This window comes from Apteryx mantelli, chromosome 1 (genome assembly GCF_036417845.1).
Source record: "Apteryx mantelli isolate bAptMan1 chromosome 1, bAptMan1.hap1, whole genome shotgun sequence".
Lineage (NCBI taxonomy): Eukaryota > Metazoa > Chordata > Aves > Apterygiformes > Apterygidae > Apteryx > Apteryx mantelli.
In genome coordinates, this window is record NC_089978.1 from 150,922,582 (window position 1) to 150,950,189 (window position 27,608).

Below are 27,608 nucleotides of genomic sequence, written 5' to 3' on the forward strand. Positions count from 1 at the left end.
GACTTCTCATGATTTTTTTTTCAAGTTGTTGATTGCTTTTGGTTGATATGAGAGAACGCATCGTCTATATTCCTGCCCCTCATGATGCATTGTAGCTATGGCACAAGATCTGTTTAGAGAAACAGTTCTGGTTTAGGGTGCATTCTGATCACTTTTTCGTCTTTGTTAGTACACTTGAGTTACTTTCTTACAAAATTTGCTTCTCTAACTTAAATGTACAAGCATTACTTACCTTTATAATTAACTTTCTTATCTGAATTTCAACCAAAAATAACAAGAAATGTAATAATGGTTAGAAAATTATTAACCTTAAAAAAAATCTTTCTCTTTATCTCTGTTTGCAGTTTTTCACTTGTTGCTTAATTAAAGTATCAGATTATTTTCCCCAAATTATTTTCTTGATCTATTAGTTGAATTCTGCTGGAAAATGCTTAGCCTTCCTGTGTATTTAAACCTTTATCTTTAACATACAAATACAGTTGCACATATTGTATTGGATGCACATAATCTAATAGGTAATGTAATTTTAGAGGAAAATCTTGTTCATCACCAAATGGACAAATAAAATAAAAAACCCAGACTGAGTTTCTGACTGTTGCTAAAGTCAGAAGTTGAAATGTTGATGTATTCCTTTGATTTTTGATACTCTTTGATCCTCTGTGTAGTAGCACAAAAGTGGCAGGTGCCCTGAGAAATTGTAGTAGTGAAGTGTGGAATTCAAAGTGAGAGTCTTACCAGTTTGCTAATTACAGTGTGGGATAACAGAAGTATACCTGTAACTTAAGCTGCTCTACCCAATCTTACTCCAAAAAGTCAAGCATGGCAGCAGACAAAAAAGACGTGCAAGAGAAGCAACTTCTGATCCATGCTGATGACAAGGAGCAAAGACTGTTACCCAGGAGAAGCAATCATACTGGAAACATGTCTCAGTCTGAGAAGAAACTCCAAGCGGCTATTTGTCTGCTGCTGGTGGAGCTGTGTGAGAGGTTCACATTCTTTGGCATTGTCTGCAACATGATCCTCTTCTGTACTGTCAAACTTGGCTATCGCAGCTACCAGGCAGCTATTGTCAATATGTGCTTTGTGGGCACCTCCATGTTAACACCAGTACTGGTCGGCTGGCTTGCGGAGTGTCTTGTGGGGAGGATCAAGCTTGTCTGCATCTGCATGTTTCTACACTTCGTAGGTAGGTGACACCCTGGTGACTATTTCATGTGCAGTTATGTTTTAATAATTCCATTATGGAAATGCGTTTCTGAACATTTGTTGGAAAACTGTCAATTTTCCCTAACTTTGTGGCCAACTTCTCTAATAGCTTATTACTTTAGTTTATCTTCTACAAAATGTACTGCAGTATGTTTGCCTATGTAGTTTTGTAAAGTGGTTCTGTGAACAAAACTAAGGTACTCTTGCATGCTACAACTTATGGATATTTAGTGCCCAAAACTTACTCCTGTTAAGTGGCTCAGTGATTCAGAAGACAGATGCTCAGCTCCTTCTTGGAGCTGGTCCCTTTAACAAGCATCTGAAGTTATTAGTGTTTGGGGGAAATGTGAGATTTTAGCCATTTTTGTGGAATAATTTGGAAACTGTTTCCTAGCTGTTGGTAGTAAGAGTTTATTATATGTAAAGGTGTGTGACTTATATTTGGACAAATGGGGAAAATGTAGTTAAGTACATATCGGTATAAAGAATGTTTGCCTTAAGTACAAAAGCTATGTCCTAATTCTCAGAGCCTGCTTCCTGTTAGCACATTCTGACACTTTCACAACCTGTTATTCTGGAAATCTGTTATATACAAGCACTGCTCAGGCTAAGTACGACTGTTGTGCAATAATCAGTGAATTTCACAGGTGGGGATTACTTTTTCCCACTTAAATCAAGTGAATAGAAGTATTTTTTTATTTTTTAGCAGCATTTGAGCTGAGCATAAGCAAGTCTGCTTTCTGTAGTAGCCAGACAGGTTGTTATTTAGACGTGTAACAAAATAAGGAAAAATTAGTCATGTATGAAATTATCTTCTTTAGCTTCCCAAACATTCTTGAATTGACTGCAAAACTACTGTGCAAACAGCCTGGAAAATGATTACTATTATGTTCCATTGTTTTCCCCATGGACTTGTAGTTTGGAATCTCCTTCTGCCATTTGTCCTTTCAATGCAGATTTTGCAGTGGGACACAGGTGACACAAACTGAATTTTATGTGTTTGGGTGTTGTTTTAACCAGTCATCAAATACCTGTTCATTTTACCAGATCAAATGGCTAGATCTTGCCTTAATAACTACTGGCAGTATCACAAAACAATTGCCAAAGAGGAATTTAGATAACTTTGTTGGAATCATGGCTGAACACTGCTTTTGTATTCAGTATTGCATGTGGCTCTTACATGAATACAGTACAAAAGGACTCTTTTGGGGGGAAAGATCATTAAGCATTCCTGATCTGTTCTGGTTTGAGGCTCAATCATAGCCTCACCAAAGGCTAAGGTTGATGTTGCACATACAAAAATATATTTTGGTTTTAGTCTCCAGTTCAACTTGGAGCAGCTGATCAAATCTGAAAGACTTGCTTTGCGGTCTAGATCTGGTAAATGCAATTCATGGCAAGGTGAAGTTCTGAAAAGCATATGTTTTACACAGATCTGCAGCAGAAAACAAGAAACTTCTCCACAAAAAAACTTTGGCTCCAAATTTAGTTGCTAAATTATCGTTCTCATTAGGCTGGGATTTAAAGATGATACAAAAAAAGACCGTACTCTACACTGGGGACTTCTTATTTTTGGTTGATCGGTTGTTCCTCAGGCAAATTTACATGCCTTAGCCCGTGCCCTTAGGCACATGGTGAGCTACTGCCCTCTAGACCCAGGAAATGGGGAAGGCACAGTGAACGAAGCTAGGTTTCAGGTGTGAGCCCTTCAGGTGATTGAAGGACCCAAATCCTTACAAGGATTTCAAAGCAAAATTACACTTTCTGAGAGGCATTTACTGGTCTTTCTTTCCTATAGCAACATTCAAAAAGGTTCTAGCTCTCTAGAGTGTCAAGAAGCCCCTCTTTGCACGCATCCATGCCATGGATCTTTGATTCCTTGTCGGTCATCTCAACATAGTTGCTTAAAAAAAAAAAACTCAAAGCCCAGAATGGCTTTCCTGGCTATTCTTTTCTTCCTCCAATTATGTTAATATCAGAGTTTTGAATTAAATTATTCAATGGCCTGATTCTAACCCATTTCAAATGTCAATTTTCTTCCCCATTCCAGGAACAGCCCTGCTACCTGTTGTTGCATTCCCCTTTGAAGATATTTACATTGACAGACGCCATATTCTTCACACGCTGACCAAAAAGGAGCAGAAAATAGTATTCTACTTTGCACTATTAACAGCTAGCCTGGGAATTGGAGGCATAAGGGCTGTAGTTTGTCCACTGAGTGCATACAACCTTGAGGACTGTGGACTAAAGGAACTTCTTTCTTTTTTCAACTGGTTAGTAACTTGGTATCTACTAAGTATCTGTTGGGGATCATAGAACATTGTTATTTTACAATGTTATTGCACTGTTATTTTACAAGGCAGATTCAACAGTTAGGGGGTTTCTTGTTTTTTTTTTTTGTTGTTTTTTTTAATGTAACATTCAGATTTTAGAAGAGTTTCCAAGAATTGCTCTTTCTGTAAAACCTTTTCCCAAATTCGCTATGACCAATTGGTGATAACCTATGTTGGCCTCCTGCAGAAATCTTCAGTCAGAATTAGCATCAACTGATCTACCTAAATGCTTGTAGAATTAATAACCTAGTTGCTGTTAGAACAACATATTTCAATTGTTTTATTACCTTTAGCAAAGATATGCCTTGAGGATATTTTGCTTTTGCTACTTAAAGGTGACAAAAATTCAATAATATGTTAACATCGGAACAGAGTTTTAGAAATGACAGGCAGAAGAGTCTGCTAGTTTGTTAGAGCTAGGGTTTACTGGTGGCATCTAAGTGCTGATCTTAAAGGCAGGGATCTTCTGTATTGTTTCAGTTCTATCACTGTCAGTTGGTGCCTCAGATAAACCACTTGACCTTTGTGCTTCAGTTTAAATATTTACATATCTTTCAGAACAACTTTGGGGGGTGGGGGAGAAAGGTTCCTAAAATTCAAATATTTTTCATATGAACTATTTCTCCTTCAGTGTGTCAAGGGGTGATTTTGATTATATATTTGCCTTTATTTACCACTCTATAGCACTATAAGGAGCGCTATGTATGTTCACTTATATGTTTCTGGTTAAACCTTATACATTTCTGGTTAAACTCTTGGTAATACCAAGGATTGTAGAAATATCAGTGGAAACCTCCAAATTGCTGCTTCAAGGCAAGGTGGAATAAACTCTAAACTGCCCTCTTTCCTCTCCCTTCCCTACACACACACACTCCAGTTATTAAAATCAAAACATATTGACAATGCAGTGCTGAAAAATCAATTAAGATCTTAGTGAATCAGATCTCTGTTCCTTTAGGAATGGCTTTCCTGGCTATTCTTTTTTTTCCTCCAATTATGTTAATATCAAAGAGTTTTGAATTAAATCCGAACTTCAGTGAATAAGGCAGCTTTGCGAAAGGTGGATGAAACTGTTTAGTTCCTTAGAGCAGATTCTGCCTCCTTGACCTGCCCATAGAATAAAAAGGAAGGATTTTTTCTTCTCTCCTATTCTGAGTTTTAATCCTTAATTAGCAACATCATTTTGATTAAATAAGACTCTGGGGGATTAAGACTGGAGAGCAATCAGTTGTTCTGAAAGATAGCTCTGGAGAATTTATTGTACTGTGGTATTAGCCATTCAGAATTGTGTTTAATCAAAATGACATTTCTCAGTGTTGATTACAAAGGAGAAATAATACGAATAAAACAGTTCCTTGGGGGTATCCAGATGGGTCAGTTCTTGGGGCTTTGGAAGTGTCAAGAAAGGCACATGTGCAATTAAATAATTTCTGCAATGGCATGCAGGGAGGGACTTTTTGATTGCAATCTTAAGACTTAAAAATGAGGTTTCATTCTTAGCACTATTAATCTTGTTACAACCTCTGAAAATATAATCATTTTCTCCTGGTAGGTTTTTGTCCCAGGAATGAATTTCAAAATAATGTATTAAAATAGATGGTGGCATACTCCTGGTGTATGAAAGTCTGCATTCTTGGCCAAGTTCTATTTAAATAATCAGACTTGTTGGGTTAAGGAAGGATGATGATTAAAAAGTTGCCAGATATAACATTGTAGCTACCTGAGGTCTAATTCAACCCATGAAGAAGGCTTCTTTGCACATCTAGGGCCGCATTCTAGCCTCTAGCATGACTGTGACCATTTAGATAAACAGAATATACCAATGTTAAACGAAGAAAGGAATTGGATTCTGCTGATCTAAATTTTCTTAAGGACTTGTGCTTTATGGAGGCTAAGGCTACAGACTGGTACTGTTTTTGCAGCTTGAGAAATAAATTCTGTCCAAGGGAGTGGAGGATAAGAGCAAAGGGTAGAATCCAGACTAAGCATGGCAGTTAGCAGTGTTAACTTGTATCTTGTCTTACTGTTCTGCTGTAAAATTGAAGAGAACATGGAATAATACAATAGTATTTCTCTTCCTTCCTTCCTCTGTATCTTACATTTCTTCTAATCATTTTCCTTTCTGTTTACTGCAAATAAGCTTCAACTATTATCCTGGACACAATTTTCTGACTCTGTTTGGTTTTTTTAATTTTTTTATTATTATTATTTTTTTAATACCTTGTCTTTGCAGAGAACCAGAGCTGAACTCTGTAGATATTCTGAAAAACTTTACCTCCTGATACAAAGCTGTAGTACAGAAAAGTATATAGATATAGTGTGGAGACTGGTCCATTCTTATATACTCAGAATATCTGGATCTGAGCTTGGTTAAAATCAGAATTTGAATTATCAGAGCTAGATGTGCTTAAAAAATAAGAGCAAATAATTTCTCAAGAGATAGGAAATCTACTGACTCTTCAGAATTAATCCAAAAAGTAACAAAAGGTCAACATTAGAATATTTTCAGGATTTTGTTTGGAACACACATTGTTTCATCCAGCAAGTTCATTTTGCATTTTGATGATTACTCTAAGTAAAAACACTTCAAGTACTATGTAAGCATCAATAATATTTTTAAAGGAGAAGTCATCTAGTTGTTATTTTCTTAAAAGTGATCATAATGAATACATCCCTAAGAAAAATTCAGTAGTCTTATTAGAATATTTTAGTGTGTGTCACAATAGCATTTCAGTTTATATTAGGACTGTGTTCCTGAAATTAACCTCCCAATTGTCTGCATTTGGCTCTCATTGGGGAGAGACCTCAAAGTGCATAAGCGGGGTTCCTTTTAGAGTATCTAAACCCAAAAATGAATGACAGATACATATTTGATACACTCAAACCATCAATGGGCTTGAGTCACAAGCCACTAGCGGCTTATAAGACCAGACTAGAACCACTGTGAAGTAAAATCCTCAGTGTATATTATGTGGACAGTAGGTCCTCAACGCAAGCTATATTACTCTACAGGTCTCTTGCACTGTTCTAGCTGCTAAAGTAGAAGTAACACCTGAAAATTTTCCAAGGGAAAAAAAAGTGTCTCATTTGAAGAGGGATTTCCTCAAAACAGAAGCTCTTCAGGAGAACATGCGACTTTAATGAAAGCCCTCCATAGGGCAAGATTTCTCAGGTTAAAGATGAAAGACTATTCCTTAGTGATTACACCACTTGCCCAGTATGGCCACTCAACCAAGTTAAGGTACCGAGTTCAGTACTCTACTCTGCATAATCTAGGTGACTAAACTAGAACTACACAGGAATTCATGCCCCAGGTAAGTTGCCTGGACACTAGAATGGCTCATTGGCCACTCTAAATGGGCTTTTTAATCTCTTTTATTTAAACTCTATTAAAATAATTTTTAGGCCACAGAAAGACAACTCCATTATCTTAATAAGCCCTTTGTCCAAGGCATTTACTTGGAAAGTGGGAGATCTTGGTTGTTTGCTTCAGTGAACATTATTTGTACAAATACTCTTTAGGAATTAGGATAAAATATTTAGTTTGATTTCACACCAGAGGAAATAATTGAGAGTTGTTATACACGGTAAGTTTTTAATGTTGCATAAACAAAACATTTCCTTTCTTAACAGCTAATGGTCTTAGTTATCTCATGATGTTGAGGTTGAGCTTTCAGTCTGCTGCATTCACACTACATATTTGAGTCTAGCTTGATACAGCCTTATCTTGTCTAGGTTTTGGTGATTAGTTGGTTGGTTTTATTACCCTGTTGTGATTAATCACGCTATCAAGAGACGATTATGCTTTCCAGTTTAGAACTTGAAATGTGAGGAGATGCTGAGTAGCAACCAAGTTTGTATCCTTCAGAATCTTTCACTTCTCACTCACCTTCATTGAAGCAATACAGCTGGTGTCCAAACACCAGGAAGGAGCTGTGGACTGTGAAGTTGAACATGATATTCAGTTTGATGTATTCAAAGCATTCAGCTCTGCCTTACTGGGATATTTTAGATGCTTTACTCCAAATATTTCAATATTAAATATCCGTGCTGTGTCAGAGCCAGTAAGATGTATTCCTGTTTGTATGGGTTCTGATCTGGTACAGCCAGTATGATATGAGCAACTCCCAGAATTCTCATGTGTGCACCAAGATTAGTTTATCTTTCTTTTTTAGTCCATAGAGGTTGCTGGAACATGTTGGGTTTTTTTCTTCTTATTTCTGCAAGTGGACAGGAGCTTTACAATTCAGTCTTACAGTGATTTGCTATACAACAGTCAAGGTATTTTATTATTATGAACTCCAGCTGCTGAAAACCCAAAGCACTCTCCTGCACTCAAGGGCTTTCTTTGGAGGCTCCTCCTTCTAGTAAAACAGAGTCATAGTCATAAGGAGTTCCAGGCCTTTTAGGTAGCTCAGGCACATTTTGTAGAAAATTTAGAAAACAGGGGCTGAAATTTCTAACTTGGAACAATTTCTAACTAATAACTTCTAAAACATCTACGCAAGTTATAGCTGACCCAGTTGTGTATTTTTTTTTTTTAAGAAGCTTTAGCAGAACAGGGGTCAACGCATCTATGTACGAAATCCCTCCAACTCTATCATTGTTCCATAATAGCATCATTCAAAAGTGCCTAGAGATGGCTTTCTGTGGGAGGGGAAAAGCTTGTCATTTTTGGATGGGTATCATCCCTTGGAAACATAAATGATTTAAAGGAAACAGCGATTGATCTTGAAACTTCAGACATGTTTTGATGTGACTTCAGAGAAATACATGAAGGCAGAGAACACCTGCTGACTGCTGTGCTTAATTTGCCAGCTCCATGAGAGCTGCTTTGTGACTCTCAGCAGCACTGAGTTTACCCAAATGGAGTATGTTGTTACTCTTTCACTCCTTGCCCTCCCTGTTCTGTTAGCTGAGCTGCTTAGCCATGCTCACGTCTGCTGCTGCACAGCCTCTGTGATAATCTTCCCCTCCTTAGTAAAGTGAGAGATCATTGAGTTGGTAACACTAACAAAGTTTGTTCACTTACAAGGTCCTTGCTTCTGACATGATAAAGACTTTACTATCTTGGCTCTAGCTAGATACGATGTAAAGGGCAATGGCAGAACAGTCAGAAGTAGCAAAGTAATGATTTCAACACTGTAACTTGTCATATGATCATGATTTTCTTGGCAATTACAGCAGACCAGCTAGAAGTCACTTTAAATGGATGAAACAGGGTTGGTGAAGGGTCCTTGGTGTCAAGAGAGACTTGCAATTCCCCTCTTAAGGTTTGCGGCTCAAAATATTTTCCTGTTATTGTTGATACAGGGGACTGTGATGGAAGACTGATACCTAGCTCCTCCCCTACCAGCTGATTTGTGGTTGAAATAACAAGCTAGAAAGCCAAGAGTTGAATTGTTAAAGAATTACTGGTCTTCTAAAACTTTAAGACTTTTCTAAATGTTGAGAAGTGATTTCTGTACTAATTGGGAGACATAGAGACTCAAGTTCAATACCATACATGAGACAGAAGTGATACAAGACAAGAAAGAAAGCTTTCTTGCTTCCTCAAGCAATGTATATTGAGGTATATACATATGTATCAATGTATATTTCACCCTTGAATGAAACTGAGTTTTTCTTGTTTTTTTTAAAGGTGAAGGAATCTCCTGTTGTAGTTACAATATCTTACAAAATCTTATATAACTTACAAATCTAAGCTATGATATCTTGAGATAGTATTATTGTATTATTGATAGCTCCTGTTTGTTTAAAATACAATTGTTGCATTTAAAGCCAGCTTGAAAGTTAGAAGTTTCATCAATTTAAAAGTCTTAATGTAAAATTTCAAAGGCTAACCAGGCAGCCTTTGGAAGTGAGATTCAAGTTGAAGCAAAGATTGCTGAATGAGAGTCTCTGGTTTGTATTACACAAGAGATTCAAATGAATTCTCATACTGATCCCTGATAGATTAAAATTTTTTTGAAACTGTGACTCTACCAAGGCAGGTCCTCCCTAACTCTGGTTTCTCTACATTGAGATGCTCACCAAATATTCACTGAGTCTGGTCTGTAGCCTCAAACCCCTGGGTTTTTGAGACTTGTGTTTTAAAGGAAATATCAGTTAAAGCTCTGCTGAAGAGGAAAGAAAATGCAAATGACCTGAAGAACAGTGTGTAGGGAACACATCAGAATGTAAAATGAGTTAGAGGGGTTGTAGCTGAAATGCTTATAATTATGGATAGTACAGTAAAAATTGAACAGTCATAAGAAGAGGGACGCGGACTATGCAGTAGAAGAACGAGCAGTACATTTTTTGTTTCACTTTATCATGAACACCTATGCTGTTAACTAACTTCTAGGGAAAAGTGGATTTTAGAAGAAGTACTAATTAATGGGATATGTAAGGAGTCAGATTCCAATAAAAAAAGATATGGTGACAGTATAATCCTAATTGTGCAGGTATAAACTGATTTGCTAGGGTAAAGTAACAAACTATTTATCCTTTTTCATTCTAATGGCGACATGCATTGTTTTGGTGGGTTTTGTTTTGCTTTTTACTCTCCTTATAATTCCTTTAAGCATATCTAATGTGCTATTATTAAGGGTTTCAAACTGTGCTAGGCCTGCCACTAGTGATACATCAGCTGCTTCCAAGAGTATATGAATTTCATTTTAATGTTTTCTGTGCATAGGAAGGGCTCAGCACTTATTTGGGAAACACCTCTGTTGCTAGAAGTGGTCTCAGAGCAAATTATGTCTGGGATCCACCTTATCAAGACATTTGCAGAGCCAACAAAAATTCCAGCCAAACCAACAGGCCATGCAGCTAATGGAAATGCCATCTCTTCTAATAAATCTAATTCTAACAGCCTTTAAAAACTGATGGTAGCAGTAAGACATTTTTCTGTTAAGCTTAAAGTATGTGGTTTGATTATAGCTCACAAAACTTATGCTTTCATATATTAAATGTGTAAACTATAAATGTTGAAGTTCTTAATTGCTCCAATTCACAGTATATTTCTGGTACTAGATTGATGATTTGTTCAGCTCTACTGCCTTAGTAGAGTTAGTTTAATGCTATACCTCTTGGAGCTGAGACATCCAAGTGAAATTTGATGTTAATTGCTGTGTCGATGTGTGCATGATATTGATGCTGACCATGCTTACCATGCTTTTAAATTCATAATGTTTTAAATTATATCTCTTGTAAAGAATTTGTATTATTCAGCTTCTCCACTGTTTTCTCTCTTGTCTATTTGTATTAGGTTTTATTGGCTGGTTAACTTAAATTCAGCAGTTGTCTTTGTCAGCATTTCTTATATCCAGCAATCTGTGGCCAGGAACCTTGGTTTTCTTATCCCATTTGTATCTGTGCTTATGGCTATGATCACAATTCACATGGTGCGTGGTGAAATGATTTACAAACCCAAAACAGGTAAGAAGCAATGACTTAGGAAATGTCTTTAAAGATTATTTTCACGAAAGAGATCAACTTGCACATCTAAACAAGTTTTTTCCACAACACAACCCCTGTTTTGTTGGCAATACTTGGGGTTTTAGCTCTATGGGGTGTCTGTGTAAAATGGAACATCTTCTGTGGGGTCAGACCTGTAGATTCTGGATAGGCTGAAAAATTGAAAGCAGCCTTTGGTAAGCTTACAAATATCCTCTGTCATGTTCCTAGGTCAAAGCATTTGCCTATGCATGAAGATGTACCATATGTGTGCTTGCTGGAGGTCTTTACTATAGCACATTTGGTTCAACCTATGCCCAGTGTGTTTAGCTCAATTGAAGGAGAGCTTGGGCCTATGCTAAGTCACCAAGCACATTTGTGTTTTCTCCTTTGTGTGCTCCAGAGCTTGGCCTGAGCTTGCACCAAGCAACCAAGCAATGTGGTTGGTAAACAAGACAGGAATTAAACTTAATTGCTAGTGTAGATAAGCTAGTAGCAAAGCTGTTTTATAATATCCTTTATCTTGCAGAATGTCTGCTGCATATTTTTAGTTTGGAGTGCTTGCCAATACAACATCAAGCATTTGTACATAACTGAAAATAATTAGAAATTCTGAATAGCTCTAAATAGTGTTTGGCTGTGTGGACTATGGAAATATCTTAAAGCAGAAGTTCTTACACTTCTGGAATCTCGCCAGTTAGTACCTTACTTAGCTCTCCAAAATCTTTTGATGGCAATTACCTCTCTCAATTGACCAAGCACAGAAATGTAGGTGGAGCCTAGATGATCTGCATAAGGCTATAAGTGCCCAAACCTTGCAGTTCTTTTTTCCAGTAGACTCCAGAAGTTGAAAGCAATTTTTTTATTATTTTGGTATTTTTATTATAAATGTAACTTGAGCAAAAATATATTAGCGCTGAGGAGATGAATGCCTAAGCCAGATGCCTAGGAATATCATAGTGATAAGGTAAAAACAAACGGAACCAAAGTACATCCCTTCCATGCATCCCCCAAAACATCATATTAATGTTTCACTGAGGTCTGCAAAGACTGGCATCAGATTAGCTAGCTCTTCATATAGAGAATGGTGGTTGACTGGCTCAGTGGAGCTCACTACAGATTTTAAGAACCTGAAAATGTTCCTCCATATTCACCCCTGAGCTGGACTGTTTTATACGGGCTAAATCTGTAGCAGTTTATCATATAACTGGTTTAATTAAACTAAGTAAATAGACATAATCTGCACATTTATGTTAATATTGGCCGTTCCACAAAACTAGCAGAATTTTTTTTTGTATCATTAAGTGTTTTCCCTATGAGTGTTGTTTGATATTCTTTTTAACATACATTTTCCAAGTCTTTGCAGAATGCAAGTCTCTAGGCTAATATCTGCAAAGTTTTTCATCTCCTTAGTCAAAATAAATGATAATATACTTTGTACCTTCCAATGAGATGGCTAAATTGGAAATTCTTCAGAACTGTAATTCAAATCCATAGGTGACCTTAAAGAAATTATTTTTATATATGATACCTTTTTATTTTAAGGTAATTCTTCAAATGTGGATCATGTATTCAATTATGCTTAGCTGTCAAGCATGGACTTCATTTGCATTTCTTCCCACTGCTATAATTTTGAGGACTGGCAGGTGACCACAGATGAGGAGAAATGTGTATCTACCATCTAGGGTGCAATGTAGGCTTTTTTATTATAATTAAATAACATAGATATTCATGATTAGATCAAGGTCAAATAGCAGAACATTAGCGCCAAGGACTGCAGTATAAAGGAAAGGAAGAATTGCTTTCTGAAAGTTGTAGATATCTATCTATACAGATAGATGTTTTTAAGAAAATGTTTAAAAATAAAAAGTATAGAGTATATGATGTTGATCCATACAATGTGTCCCAATAATAATATTTGTTTTTTAAATATGTCACTTACTAACTGATCAGATTTGCAATCTGAAGAATTCCCCAGGATGGTTGTGTGGGTTTTCTTTGTTAGTTTGCTTTTAAAGAAGGCATGAGATCTTTATTCTAACTATATCATTGGCAAAATTCTCTTGATATCAATTAGGTCTATGTATCACCCAAGATGTTTCTAAAACTACAAATTCAAGCAGCATTTTCTTCCCAATTTGCTAGAGCTTATAATCTGCTTGGAATTCCATGCTGAGAAACACAACTAAATGATGTATTTGCCTGTTTTGCTTAGTACAAAATGACATTTTTGTAGGTAACGGGTGGAGATTATATTAAAGAAGGCATCAGTTAATCCATTAGGAAAGGAACTGAAATGTCAGGACTTTTTTATTGTTATTTTAGTCTTTCTTTTAATGAGGAATAAGCAAAAAGAGTCTGTCCTACATCTTACATTCCAAAGGAAAGGAGATGGCCATGGCTATATTCAAGGAAAAGGTCATATAAATCAGAATGCATCCATGTCATCACTTTGAGCTATCCAGTGGTTTGATCCTGGTGTATTTTGAGCAACTCCTGAAGAACTTATTTCAACACTGACTGGTTTCCAAACCCCTGCAGAGTGGTAATAACACCACATAACTGCTGTTAATTCCTTTCTTGTGAAAGTCCAGGCTCTCCTACAGGAAAAAGTGAGGTATTACCACTTCTCTGATTTAAAACATGTGATTACTAGCTCTTCCTGTGAGTTGATACTGACTTGAGTTTTCTGCCACTTTTTTTTTTTTTTTTAACTTTTAAAAATAACTCACCTTTCACAAGAGAGCCCCAAATTATACTTTCTTTTCTGGTTAATTTTTTTAGTGAATTCACTCTGGAAGTCTGCAAACTTTTCTTTTTAGCCTTCAGATTTGGTCTTGAAATATTCTAGATCCAGACTTAAACATCACCTGTGGTATATGGTAGGAATGTCTACCTAGTTCAGTCAAAGAGAACACTTAAAACTACCCGATCTCTGTATTTGCAATGATGGATATATAATATTTGAGAATTTATTCAGCAGTGCCAACAGTTTACAGGTCAATGCTAAATAGTCAGTGGAGAATTTTAAATGGCAGTTATCTAATAAAATGTCCTTTCTTAGTTTTCTCTCTGCAGTAGGCACTTGCAATAGGTATCTGATAGACAATTCTTGAAAATACTTTCCATACCAGAGACAGTAGAGAGACAAACTTCCCCTCTACCGTCTTCTCAGTTCACTTTAGCTTTTGGACAGTGTCTGTTTACGAAATTCCCTATTATTGCGGTTCTTCAACCCTTCAGAAAAGCAGAGAAGTGCTATAACCCCTATTTTCGTGGATGAGCACCTTACCAAAGATAAATGAACCTACATCTCCAAGCCCTAAGCCTGTTCTTTCTATCCTTGCTTTATTTTTGTTTCATCTGATTTTGAGAAACAAGTTTTCAATTCTGGAACCCAACAATCAGTAGGCGAGTTTTAATATGCCAAAAACTAGACTGAAAACTTTCAGTGGTGTGCTGTGAGAGATGAGTCCTAAGATAATATTTCTGGCTTTGAAACTCAGTCATGAAAATTCTCTAACACAGCAGCCCTCTTCTGGGCTTGCTTCTATTCTCACCTCATTACTCCCCTTCCTTTCCTGGACTTCAACAGACATGGAAGATTTCATTACTGTCCTGAATTGAAAACTATCCTCATTCAGTGATCAGAAAGCAAAAGCAAAGGAAAACAATACTTTATCTGCTCAACTACAGCAACAAATTCTCAGAGTATGTTAAATAACTGGTAGCAAAAGATACCTCTTTCTGTGAAAGTTCAGTTGGATTGCTTTTGTAACAATTAAGTTGTGTACCAGTTGGCCTCCAAAAAAATAGTTTTGAGTAAGTCTAGCCTGTTTTGTCCTTTGGGGGGAGGGGAAAGGAAATAAGGGTGATCATATCAGGTTGTGGTTTTCCTTTCCAAAGTGATTTGTCTTGGCTCGTTAATTTTGGCAGCAAGTAAAAATGTACCAATGCCTAATGTCTCTGATTGTTTGCAGACAGTTCCCTGCTGACAACTTTTGGGGTAATTGCTAGTGCACTGAAAACATGCTGTGTCCGATATCGCTACTTTAGTGGAGGTGTGACAAACTGGTTAGATCATGCCAAGGAAAACTATGGTGGTCGGTACAGTGAGACTCAGGTGGAAAGCACAAAATCACTTGCCAGGCTCTTTCCATTGTTTGCTTTCCAAATTCTATATAGAACATGTATCATGCAGGTGAGTAATCAGCTTTTAAATGAAAATCTTGAAAAATATTGTGATGTGTTTACTACTGTGTTTCTAGGCATGATTTTTAACAGTTGCTTTACCAGCAGAGCAACATGGCTGAGTAGTTTTAATTGCATGAGAATATACCTTGTGATCTCATCTCATCAAATAAGTGAAATTGGCTTGGTCAAGACTCGTGAAGGAGCTTGCGTGACTGCTTGCTACTCATTTCTCTGAATCCTTACTGGTTGAAAAATCTAGTGCCAGGGAATCCTGTGCTCCTCAAGCTGGTATGTCATCCTTACTGGAAACTCAGGCTCAGCTTTCTTTTTGAAAAAAATATAATTTTCCAATTTCTTAAATGGTCACTCACTTGTGGGGAGAGGTAGAAAATCTTTCTTTGCTGTTTTAGTTGCATATTCCTTCTATTGATTTAGCAGGGTTATGTGGCTGGTGTACCTACACGTTCTTTGTGGAAAGAAGCAGTCCTTTCATAGCCTCTCTATCAGACGACACAGTTCTTTCTGCTTCTGAGTTTGTGTATGTTATATAAATGTAAATGTGTCAAAAAGCTACTTAAGCTGACATGATTCCTTCAAATTCATTTCTGACTGGATGATCCTGGTTGAGCAGGACTTTGAGGTAGCTTACCCCTTTGGCAACTGCCATAACATAAAATTATGAACTAGCTTGGAAATTCATTTTTACTTATTGGTGTTAAAATGAGTGCAGAGTCTGCTTGAGGAAATTCTTGCAAGTAGGTAACTTAAGTGTATTTCTTTTATTAACACTCCCTCTTGATATCCTTCTACATTTCCATCTCTGGCTCATTTCCCACCTTCCCCCCCCCCCCCCCCCAACCCTGAAAGAAAGGTAGCTGATGCTAGGCATTAATTACCAGATGGAAATGAAAAATGAATCAGGTGCCATTAATCAGAGTTGTAATATTCAGGTATATATCCATAAGAGAAAAGTATTTGTGCTTCTGAAAGGGATGACTTTTATTCCTTCAGCAGAAGCTTCAATAAGTCTAGGGCTTTTTTTTTTTTTAAGACTAGATAATAGATATATAAATATATAGGCAGATTTATAGAGGGGTGTGTGTGTGTATATATATATTTAAAGATTCATAGTATTTTATCCATATTAAGTTAACAGGTTTCAGTGCTTGTGATTTGTGTTAGCGATAACTTAATTCCTATTAATAAATCAGTTCTGATTTGCGATAGGCAGTGGAAACCAGAAACTAACAAAATTGGTTCAGTTCTGATCTTTCATAGTTCACTTACCATTTATTCACCCTTTTGCAATTTATATCCTCATTTGGAGGTGAAATATAGGTGAAAACATCTCTACTAAGAACTAGATTTCTGAGTAGTTCTTAAGGGCTGAACAGATTTTTGATGAATAGGATTAATTATAACCTTCGATGAGTAACCTGTGAGTTGGGTTTCTAACTGTGCTTTAATTTTTTTTGGACAACTGAAAAACAATAACATTCTACCTGGATTTAGCATTGCCAGCCACATTAAAGAGCCATGTGGAGTACTGCAGGAACCCAGAACTCTCTAAAAACATAAGATTCATGTGCAGAAATAAGACTTAAGAAATCAATTCTACATCCAGCTCTGTCATGACTGCTTTTTGTGAATTGCTCAAGTTACCTGTTTCTCTTCCTGTCAGTCTGTAAAATGGAATGGATTATAACTTCCTGTTGTACATAAAATTGCAATACTTAATTCATCAAAGATTTCTCAAAAAAAAAAAAAGACAGGAAAACCTATTGGTGGAAGCTACTGTGATGAGGGCTGCTTTTGTCTGTTTTTTAAGTAAATACATTTAATATATATATTTTTTTGTAGTGCCTAACACAAGGAGGAAGAATTATTTGCTATTGAATTGAGAGACAGTCTTATAAATCTACTTTAATTTCATACCTAGATGACTGCCATTGGTGGGCTGCTCATCTTTTGATTGTTGGTTTTCTTCTGCTTTCTGTTTCCAGAAGTACAAAGTAGTCCTTTATATACTGCTAAAGCTGTTGGTCCCATTTAAGCTGGTTCTAAGGCTGTGGCCAAATCCTCATTCTGTATAGTTTTTAAAGCCATGTGCTGACAAGACTATCTTTTAAAAATTACTCCTGTTTAGAGCGCACAATTAGAAATTCAAAATAACTCTGCATCTTGCTATTCTAAAATGGAAAGGTAATTCTGTTCTGTTAAACACTATCTGTAAAGAAGTATAAGAAGTGATTAAAGTATTAAACAGAACTACTCAGTATGTTAACTCATAGCCCTAACTAGGGATGGTCAACTAAACTAGTGCAAACTACCAGGTTGTTGCTTAGATTTGTTAAATTGAGAAGCAAATAAAATAGAAGGAAAATGCTAAATCTTGGCAGAGAATGTCACAATCCAAAAGGCTTTTATAATGAATAGCCATTTCCTTTAGGTCAGCTGGTATTTGATTTACTGCGACTTCTTCAAAAGGAAAGCAGAAGGAAAAAAGTTGGAGAAGTTGCCAAATATAGTAAAATTTCATCCATTAAGTATAACTGGTATACTAATGAAATGGATCTTTTTCCATAATGCAGATTCCTTCAGGATATTATCTCCAAACCATGAATTCCAACTTGAACTTCAGTGGATTCGTCTTGCCAATTGCAGCAATGAATGTGATAAGCATTGTACCGTTATTAATTCTTGTTCCTATTTTGGAATGCATTAACTCATGTCTCTTTAGCTCCAAGGAAAGTAGACATTCTCCGACAATTTACATTGGTAAGTATAAAATACATGTGTTCACATAGTTTTAATATGTATTCTGTTTTTGAAAGAGAAACTTAAGTAGATGTTGGGTAATCCTATATAATTATTCTAAACTATAAATATTAAGAAGAACTTGTTTTGGAATGATTCTCAGAGTTGGATATGATTCAAAGGAAAGGCAGTCCTGAAATACTAGTTTAGATGCCATGAAAAAATGAGCAACATTTGTTTAGGGTATTTATTTAGGACAGAAATTGAGCCTCTTCTGTCCGATAAAAGATACGGAGACAAATGCTCACAAATAACTAGGAGGATGCTGAGGAATTAGAGAAATAGTGCTAACCACTTAGGCTAGAGACTTTTGTTGACTTGGTTATCTTTTACGTGTTTGTTTACCAAGTAACTTTTTCAAAGTTGATCTAATTCAGAAATCTTTTTAGGATGGGAGAGTCCTCCAGTTAGTGGCTCTCTGATACTGGAGAAATGTTCTGTTGCTAAAAATACTGGGTTTGTATTTAAATGCTTAGGTTATAAATAGAGACCATGCTTTTTTTCATAACTGTATGCTCTAATTACATCTATATTAGGACTGCAGCTTGTAAGAGGATTACTGTATTATCCGTAGTATTGTTTATTCAGACTCTGCAGTTGCAACCCAAGTGAAATAAAAGTATGATGTGGTCCATTTCTGTCTGCAATAAGTGTTTCTAGAACTGACAACGAGCAAAAGGAAACATGTATACAGCTATGTAAAGCACAGATGTATATCACAGGACCACTATTCTCAGTGAGCAGGCTGAACACAAGTAGATTACTTTGAGAGGTGCAGGTTTCTTCTCTAGTATTAGATTTTTAAATTGAATATCTAATATAAAATTAACAAACACCTGCACAATTATCTTATTTACTAAAATTCTAAAGTGAAAAGTGCCTTAGCATATGTTCACTTACACAAAATGAAGCCAAGAGGGATCTCCAAAACTGAAGTATTTTTTCTTTCTCATAGAATTGGTACAAACGAGTCTTCTCCGTCATGAGTTTGAACACTTTCATCAGTAAGCATGTGATTTCAGGCTTGCAGATTGGGGCTCATCTCACAAATTCATAGCCTAGAAGCAATGATGGGTTTAGCAGGTATTGGGCCTCGTGAAGTTAGAGGTCTTCCATTGGTATCACTTCCTCCCTGCCCACCCCCATCACCCTCCCCCAAAGTCTTCCAGACCTCCTATGTCTTGGGATCTAGAGGGATTCTCTGCAACCCTTTTCTGATACCAGCAACATGTAGTAGCACCAGAAAAGCAGCTTCCATTCTATATTCATTTACAACTACTTCATTTCACAGATATTCCCATTAGAAAAGTGAATTACTCTTCATATATGTTGTATCATCCAGCCTGCATTACAAACCTCAGACAAAATATTTATAAACGACTATTTTCTCCGTGTGCTACTATTAATTCAGTGCCCCATGGCAAGCAGCACAGTAAGTACTGACACACACAGAGGTATTAATCTGACTAAATTAGCCTAATTAAGAGTGTTATTAAGTTTTATACAAACCAGATGCATATAACGCAGCAGGTTGCAATTACCCTAATTTTTAAAATAACATCTGCATTAAAACACAAAAAACGCATTCAGATAATACTTTTCCTTAAAACCATGGAAATTTCAAGTTAGTATTAATGTTCTATCCTGTTATGTTGAACAGCAGTAGAATATATGCAGTGGTTTATTCTTAATAGCTTCATTTATGAAAATAGCCTCCTGTTAGGGGTGATAAATTACCTAAGGCACAAAAATACCTGTGAGTACAGACGATGGCTTTAGATATCCAAGTATATGACTGCACCTGCAAATATGGTAGACCTCTAAGTACCAATATTTTTGCCAACGGTTAATTAGGTTCACAATTATTTTCAGGAACAAAAATGAAGGTATAAATAGGCTGTTGGTGTTAAGCCAGCCTCTAGCTATATTTTAATGCAAGTCTTGTAACAGGAAAAAGTTTAAATCATTTTCTGGTAATTTTCAGTGTGTTGAGAATATCAGTTTTCAAAGACAAACCATATAGACCATGTTGAACTATAATATCTGTGATCACTCTATAGTAAGGATTTACATGAAAACCATAATCTATATTGCTTCTTCTATAATTGTTGGTTTATTTGTAAACTAGGTATGATGTAACATATATGAGAATCTTAAAGTGAATTTAAATTGTGTCCCAAATATATTGTCTGGGCCACTTTACAAAAAAAGAAAAAAGTGAACATTTGATAAATTTAAAGAGGGTTTTTTCCAGTTTAATACTTGTTTGTGCTGCTTGATTTAATCAAGAATACAGAAGATTCAGAAGAGGATTGCACATTCATGCTGACTGGATAGTTGTCCCTCACTTGCAGTGAGGTTACTTAGAAAATACAGTCAGAAAGTGTTTGTCTGCAGCTCAAGACCACTGAAGCCTGGGCTGCTTCATCTTTGCTCTCCCTACAGCTGAGCCTTTCATCCCTTCCCTTCAACCAGCATTTGTGCTCATGTGACAGCATGGGAAGCTAGTTACAGGAAGAGATAATTGTTACTGAAATTATAAGTGAAAAGAGGGATTAATTTAGGACTGTGAGATAGGTGAGGACACAGATGTTCCCTGAGTAGCAGGCAGGAATGGCTGGCTGACTATGAAGCTGGACAGTTAAAAAGAAAAATGGGGAGGAAGAAAAAAAGGAGGAAAAAAAAGGGGGGGGGAAGGCAGGGGGATGAGATGTAATAGTACAAAGTGAGAAGTCTTATGTAATTTCTGTTATGGGAACTATGGGCTTTGTCAGCTGGAAATGAGAGAAAAAGAAAGAAACCTACAAATCTAAACTATTTGCATGATAATCTTAGTTACTTTGACTATCAAGGAAAAAATGTGATCAAAGAGCATATGTATTAAATGAGGTATTTTCAGCTACAATAAGGAATATAAACATAATTTCTTGAGGAACTGGTAAACTCTCCTGTAATAAGCTGTTCCCAAGCTTCCAGTCATGATCAGAAGGATTCAGATATCACTGGATGCACATAAGGAAACTTATGAGGGAAAACTTGATTTATTTAGGATAACAAAGTAGAGGCTCAGAAAGGTTGTAGTTGCTGCTTATGAATACCTTCAAGGATACATATAGGAAAGCAAAAGAGCTTTTCTAACCCAAGAGTGATACTGATACAGAATAATGGGTATACCCTGACCACTTTAATACATAGAAAACAGAAGGTTTTTAATGGTCAGAGCAATAAAATTCTAGAAAGATCTCAGTGGGAACACAAGAAATTCAGTCTGGTTTTAAAGTGGAGGTAGAAACTTTTTTTTAATGAGAGTATAATGTATTGACACATTACACATGTATGCACATACATTCATATTTATTGCCTGCAACTGCACCAGGCTGGAAGGAGTATAAAATGTATTCTTTCTGCTAGACAGTAGCCAGATACAAGCACTGCTCTGGCTTTCTGATAGCACAAAGATAGGTGATGTGTTTTCCAGCGGAGCTTTTGTCTATGATATCTGCACAAGTTCAGTTCTGTTGTCACAGGTGGGGTGTGTGTGTGTATATATATATATATATATATATATATATATATAAAAAACCCAAAACCCTGTGACTGTATGTCAAATCTAGTAAGTGAAGCAATTGCCAGTCATGAAGTAAGATGAAGCTGCTTAAGACAAGGAGAAAACAGTGCATGGTCCAGGTATTTGAGCCAAAGCTGTCAAAAGAAACCACACCTGTACTTACCCACCTGTTGTTCTCACACCTGTACATTATAGCTTAGAAATGCTGAGGAATCACAACCTAGTCAAAATCAATGGGAGCTCAAAATGTGTAGAAATGTTTCAAATTCAATAGAGACTTATTTGGAAATTCTGGGTTCTTTGCCTTTCTGAGAAATTATGATCGCTTCTTCATATCAAAAAGCATAAAATAATACATTTAAATAGTGTTCCTCACGCAATGGTGTTTGGTGAAGTCTATGGTATTTAAAACACAGTTAAGTTTATTAGAAACTTTTTCTTGCATGATAAGGCTAGACACAGACTTTTTTTTTCTCACAGCCCTGTGTTCCTGTATAGACTTGGGCAGGCAGGTGTTGTATATGCCAGAATATATAGAGCAGTGACTTATGAACCGTGCAGTGATACTTCTTCAGGACATGCAGGAGGCCACTGTAATCATCCAATGGCATATGTGAAGCACTTAGAAGTGTATCTGCAAACTTCCAAAGTCCACAGCATGGCTTTTATGCCATTTATCCCTCATCAGGAACTGAGAGGAAAATTAAGATCTGTTTTTTAATGAGAATCCTGTTTCTCTATTGCCAAAAAAAAAAAATCATTTAAGGAGAAGATTATCTCTTCCAGTAATGCAGCTCATCTAATTCTGAAATGTTAAACAATCTAGCAAATGCTACTATCTAGCAAATGAACTTTTAAAAGTAGGTCAGGATTATTCTATAGTAAAGGAAAAAGAAAAAATATAGGAAGGCTTCATCTACTAAGGTGTGATCTTAAGTGGTGATCTCTCTTTCTTTCCCATGACTTGCACTGAGTAGTAACAGTATGCCAGTCTGGCATGCTATCTGAGACTGAGGGATGTAAACCTGCCTATAAAAACTTAAAGTGCTAAAAATTCCCAATCCAAGAAAAGTCCTTGTTCCTCAGTTCAGTGGGTAAGGACAGATCATTGCTTTACAGTTGGAGCCAGTACAGTTGCCTACAATTGCAGGGGATCAGCTGTCATGATTCATGACTGGATTAAACACTCTGCTTTTGCTCAGTGCAGTCTTAATGACAGTTACTGATGTCACCTGATTCATAAGAGATGTTAAATTCACGTTAGAAGTCCAGTGGTTGTTGCTGGGTCACGTGCTTTTCCTTGCATAGAAAACAAACAGGTAAAGCATGAAGCGCATCTGTGTATTTCAGAATCTTATTGGTGGTTGTACAGGAGTATTTCCTTCTGGCCTCAGTAGTATTATTCCTACTTGATCTCTTGCACTCTTTAGAAGAGTTGCTGCCTTTTCTCTCCCTCCTCGCCTCTCCCCACTCCCCCCGCAAAAAAGTTCTTGTTTATGAATTTCTTCTTCTGAAAAACTTTTCTCTCTCATGTATTCTTCATCCCTAAATTCTTCCTGTGCTGAGCTGTTCTCTCTTTGCCATTGTATTATTTAGAGTTAAGCTTGCGGGATAGGACGTACTTTTTATCCATCTTTATGTGTGCAGAAAGGGTGCATTTTGATAGGGTGCATTTTGCGTGTACTGAGACTCTGCTTCATTTTTTTTCTAAATACATTGTAATCCTTTAACTACAACCTTGATGAATACTGTCTATGCTGTCTACCCAGTTGTAGGTCAATTATCTGCTGCACTTTCTGTGATGGTTGCTGGCTTCTCTGAAATACACCGAAAGCATTTTCCTCAGGTGGAACAGATCCTTTCCAAGGAGGTTCTCCTGGTCTCCTCCATGCCTTGTTTCCACTTAGCTCCTCAGTACATTTTACTTGGAGTGGCTGAAGCCTTGGTAACTCCCTCCTGTAAGTAAAATTTAATAGGCTAAAGTGAGAGCATCCTGAGTTGCACAGAATGATATTGGCTTCCTAAAAATAGTTAGACTGTCATCTGATGTTTTATCCCTGGCTCTTTTCCACAGGATTAATGAGCAGATCTATGTTTTACCTGCTTCAGAGGAGCAGGTCTTGTTGGCTGTAATGCACAGTGACAATGATGTTGTCCTAGATTAACTAGAACATGAAATAGCCCAGTCAGATGACCTGGTTCAGTAATCCACCATTCAGCAGGGGAGGGGATTATCAAACCAGTGGGGTTCTGGGCACAGATGCATGGTTGACGTTGATGTTGAACCTGCTTCCCGCAGGAGTCTGGACCTGATGGGCTCCTGAGGTCCTTTCTAATCTGAACTATTCTACAATTCTATGATGATTTTCTTGAAACTAAACAAATACACATGTGACAATCACAGTCAATGAACACTTTTTTAGGCAATAACCAAAACAAGGTGAGGCAATTTAGCTTAACCCTTTTTATATTGGGTCCAGCTGAATAAAATTACAGCATGTTTATCAGTGACTCAGAACATATGCATGCAGTTAGCACAGTTCAACTGACATGCTAATTTGAAGAATATTGCAGGTAGATTGTGCTCCAATCAGGAGTCATGTGAACATGCCTGCACAGAGTGTTATGCCTTAACTTGTGGCACAGAGCTGGAGATAAAAACTCCTGTTTCTCAGAGCACAGGCAGAGCTCAGCTCATGTCTGCCATCCATAAGTGACACCATAAGGACATCCATAAGGACACACTCTTGATTGTGAGTCTGAACCTTTTGTCCCTTCCATAATTTACCTTTCCACTTCTATAGGCTTATTTTCTTGTGAGGAGCACACAAAGTGTTTACCTGCATTTTACCTTCCAGAGCTTAAAAAAATGTTAGTATTAGAAAAATAATCAAATCAACATTCATTTAAAGAAATACAAGTAAAGTAGTTGACTAGCTGATCTCTACAAGCACTTAATTCTACGGGTTGAAGTGTCTGTTGTTCAAATACAACTCCAGCATTTAAGAGCAGGAAACAACTTTAGTGTCTCAACTTTCATGCTTACACTCTAAGACTATTAAGAGCTGTCGGTCATGGTCTGTCACAAAAAAGGTAATTTTTCCCTACTTTTAAATACTTAGCACTTTCATAATGCCTCTTCATCTGATAGCTCTCAAGTACTTAACCTGCCTAGAAACCCGTCTCGGTTATGTGGTTTCTAGGTTACAGGCTAAGTGTAACAGAAAACTGTGACCATCTCTGTTTAACAACAAAAACAGCAACAAAAAAAGGTTAAGAGGTGGCTTGCTTACAGCCTTCTTATGCTTCTGCATGAGAAGAATATTTCTGATAGAATAAGGCTGTTTAATTTAGTACACTGAGACACAATGGAAGTTCACTGACTGGAAGATGATATTAGTCTTTAAAAAAGAAATGAAACTCAACTTTGTTTTTGTTTCCTTGAAGAAGGATTATCATTAGAATACCTGAGGAAGAAGAGTGTCCTCTCCATTATTTACCACATTAAAATAAAGACTAAGTGTCTTATTAAGAGCTGTAGTAACAGGCATGACTCAAGAACCCAGGGAAGTGGAGCTAAGCCTAAGCTTGATTTGCATGTAGAGAACTAAAAGTAGGTATCAAAAAGAGCAGGTTCCTGCTGTAATCAATGGAGATCTGCACCTCCATTTGCCCGCACTTTGGTGTCTGGCACCTTTTGTGATGGACTATCTAAGATACTCAGGGCAGAGAGGGCACTCCAGACTGCAGGTTGCCTGCTTGACCTCTGGCCGCTGCTATAGAAGAGTGAAGTTCTCCCATAGGTCCTTCACCCTTATCAGTCAGCCCCATGCAGGTGCACTAGAGCATTTCAAGCAGCACTGGGCATCTGTATTTAGGCTACTGAATTGAGCTCTAGGTTTCTACTTCAGTTTGAACTGAATTGCTTATCAGGAACAGTTCAGTGGATCTTCATCATCTGTAAAGACAAGTAGATGTTTAAACCTAAATATATAAACTATCTGGACACCTAAATAGTTGTTTCACCTTTGCTGATATTCTACTGTCTGTGTTATGCAGAAGGTCAAACTAAATTATCGTAATTTACTTGACAGGAAAGTACATGATCTGAGTTGAAGACAGAAGTGTTCACACTTGTGGGAGGGAAGAGAAGGAGGTATCTCATTTCTGGAGTGCGTGGTTAGAAGAGCTAGATTTGTCATACTGAACTCTTTATCTACATTTGGGCCCTGATACTTGTATTTATACAGTGTATTTCATTATCTCTTTACTAGAGTTTTTACAGAATCATCTGCTTCAGGTGGTATGAGCATCTCTTAAAAAATAATTAATAGCAACATTTACCATTCCCCAGGCACTGAATGAGGTCTTGTTTAAAAAATATATATATAATAATAAAATAACTGCTCTCCCCACAATGTTACAATGTAACTGAAGGTCAATATAAGAATGCACAGGCCTTTGACAGCTTGAATATGTAACCCTAGCTTGCTTTAAAGTAGGAAATTACTCCTTAAAAGCCCAATGCTTAAAAAAGTAAAAATAAAAATCCATTCTGTGGGGTAATAATAGCAGACATATGCCCCCATAATGCATGAATTTGTGGGTGATGGGAAGCCAGCCTACCAGCCCCAGGTTTGTTACACTGCTGGTGAACAAATGATCTGATATAATGTAACTGCTTTGCCCTACAAAGGGTTAGCAGATTTGCAGTGTTTGTTAAAGCATTGCAAGAATGTTCTCTGCCCATCAAAATGTCTCAAAGCACTTAGAAATGAGAAGCCTTGTAACAAACAGCTCTGTTAGTTAAAGGATATATTGGGGATCACTTCACCCACCAGTGAAATGCAGTAGTCTCCAGGGTGAAATGCAGCAGCTGTTTAATAGTTCACAGCAGCACTTCGGGAGAAGTGAGGAACAGAGTATGCAGCTGAAACAGCAGGGATAATTTAGGTAAGTAGGATACAATTACCCAGGCTGAATTTGGTCAACATGCATGCTTTCCACCCCTGTTTTTAGAAAAAGAAGATTTTACAGGCCCTTAGTGACTCAAAGAGGTTAGGACGCTGGCTGTACAATGTTTCACTTTGCAGCTCTTCAAACTGTACTGTTCTATCTATAGTGTGATCACCTCCTTTCTATTGCCACCAGGCTTTTGGTTCCTACTGTGAATGAGGAAAAAGCACTGACTGTGGGGTTGTTTGTTTGTTTTTTCTTATTTCTTTAATATGGTTCCAAAGCCCTCATTTGGACCTCCAAATTAAAAAGAGTGGGAGATGGTTATTGTGGACTTTCACTGGTATTCAGTGATGCTTCATGCAACTCAGTATCCCTGTGGGATTCTCTGCTGACAAGTTTCTCAATGTGGAGGTCATTCTAGCTCAGCTAATATAGCAGATTGGGAGACACTGGAGCTTGGAGAACTAGTGTGGATGAGAGCTCAAGATGCAAGATTAGGAAAATGAGATTTTGATAACTCAGCTGTCATTTTGGGGGGTTACTTTCCTATTATAAATACTTACTGTTACTGTAGCATAATTTAGCTAAATTACGACTGGTAGGATTATAGTTATCAGTACTACAAGCACAGCTTCATCTTCCTTTTTTCCTGTGTTTTTGCTTTTTCTGGTTTAGTCTTCTGGCAAGAAAGTGGGGGTCTTCAATATTAGCTAGTGATTTTGAGGGTTGCCTTCTAGGAAAGAGGAGCATTGTCCAACCTGAAACAAATTAAGGCAGTGTTCTGAACTTCAGAAGTATATATTAGTGGCCTTGCTGTACTGACTTTGGCATATGAGGTCCTGCTGTTCTGCAGGTGTTAAACATCACATCTGCTTTCTTCACACTTCATGGCTACAGTGTTTTTCTTGTCTTGTTATGCCTGAGGTTTTAAAAGGTGAAAGCAACTGTCTGGATGGAAGAATATTACATACTTGTGGAATATTACTAGTTTTATGTAGGTTTTTTTTTTTTTACAGAGATTTGTTCAAATAGTTTAGAGAATTCATTGTTAATAAGGTGAATACTAACAAGTGTGATTACCCTTCTGCAGC

General features: G+C 37.0%; 1 protein-coding gene across 1 annotated transcript in view; it reads left to right on the forward strand.

Annotated features, from left to right (window-relative positions):
• The first annotated feature begins 819 nt into the window (after nt 1–819).
• SLC15A5 (solute carrier family 15 member 5) overlaps nt 820–27,608 on the forward strand; it is a 37,116-nt gene continuing 10,327 nt past the window's right edge. Inside the window, exons 1-6 of the mRNA XM_013947389.1 lie at nt 820–1,186; nt 3,257–3,479; nt 10,792–10,961; nt 14,960–15,180; nt 17,765–17,951; nt 23,328–23,516. Of these exons, the coding sequence (XP_013802843.1) occupies nt 820–1,186; nt 3,257–3,479; nt 10,792–10,961; nt 14,960–15,180; nt 17,765–17,951; nt 23,328–23,516 (1,357 nt within the window). The remainder of the gene's footprint in view (nt 1,187–3,256; nt 3,480–10,791; nt 10,962–14,959; nt 15,181–17,764; nt 17,952–23,327; nt 23,517–27,608) is intronic.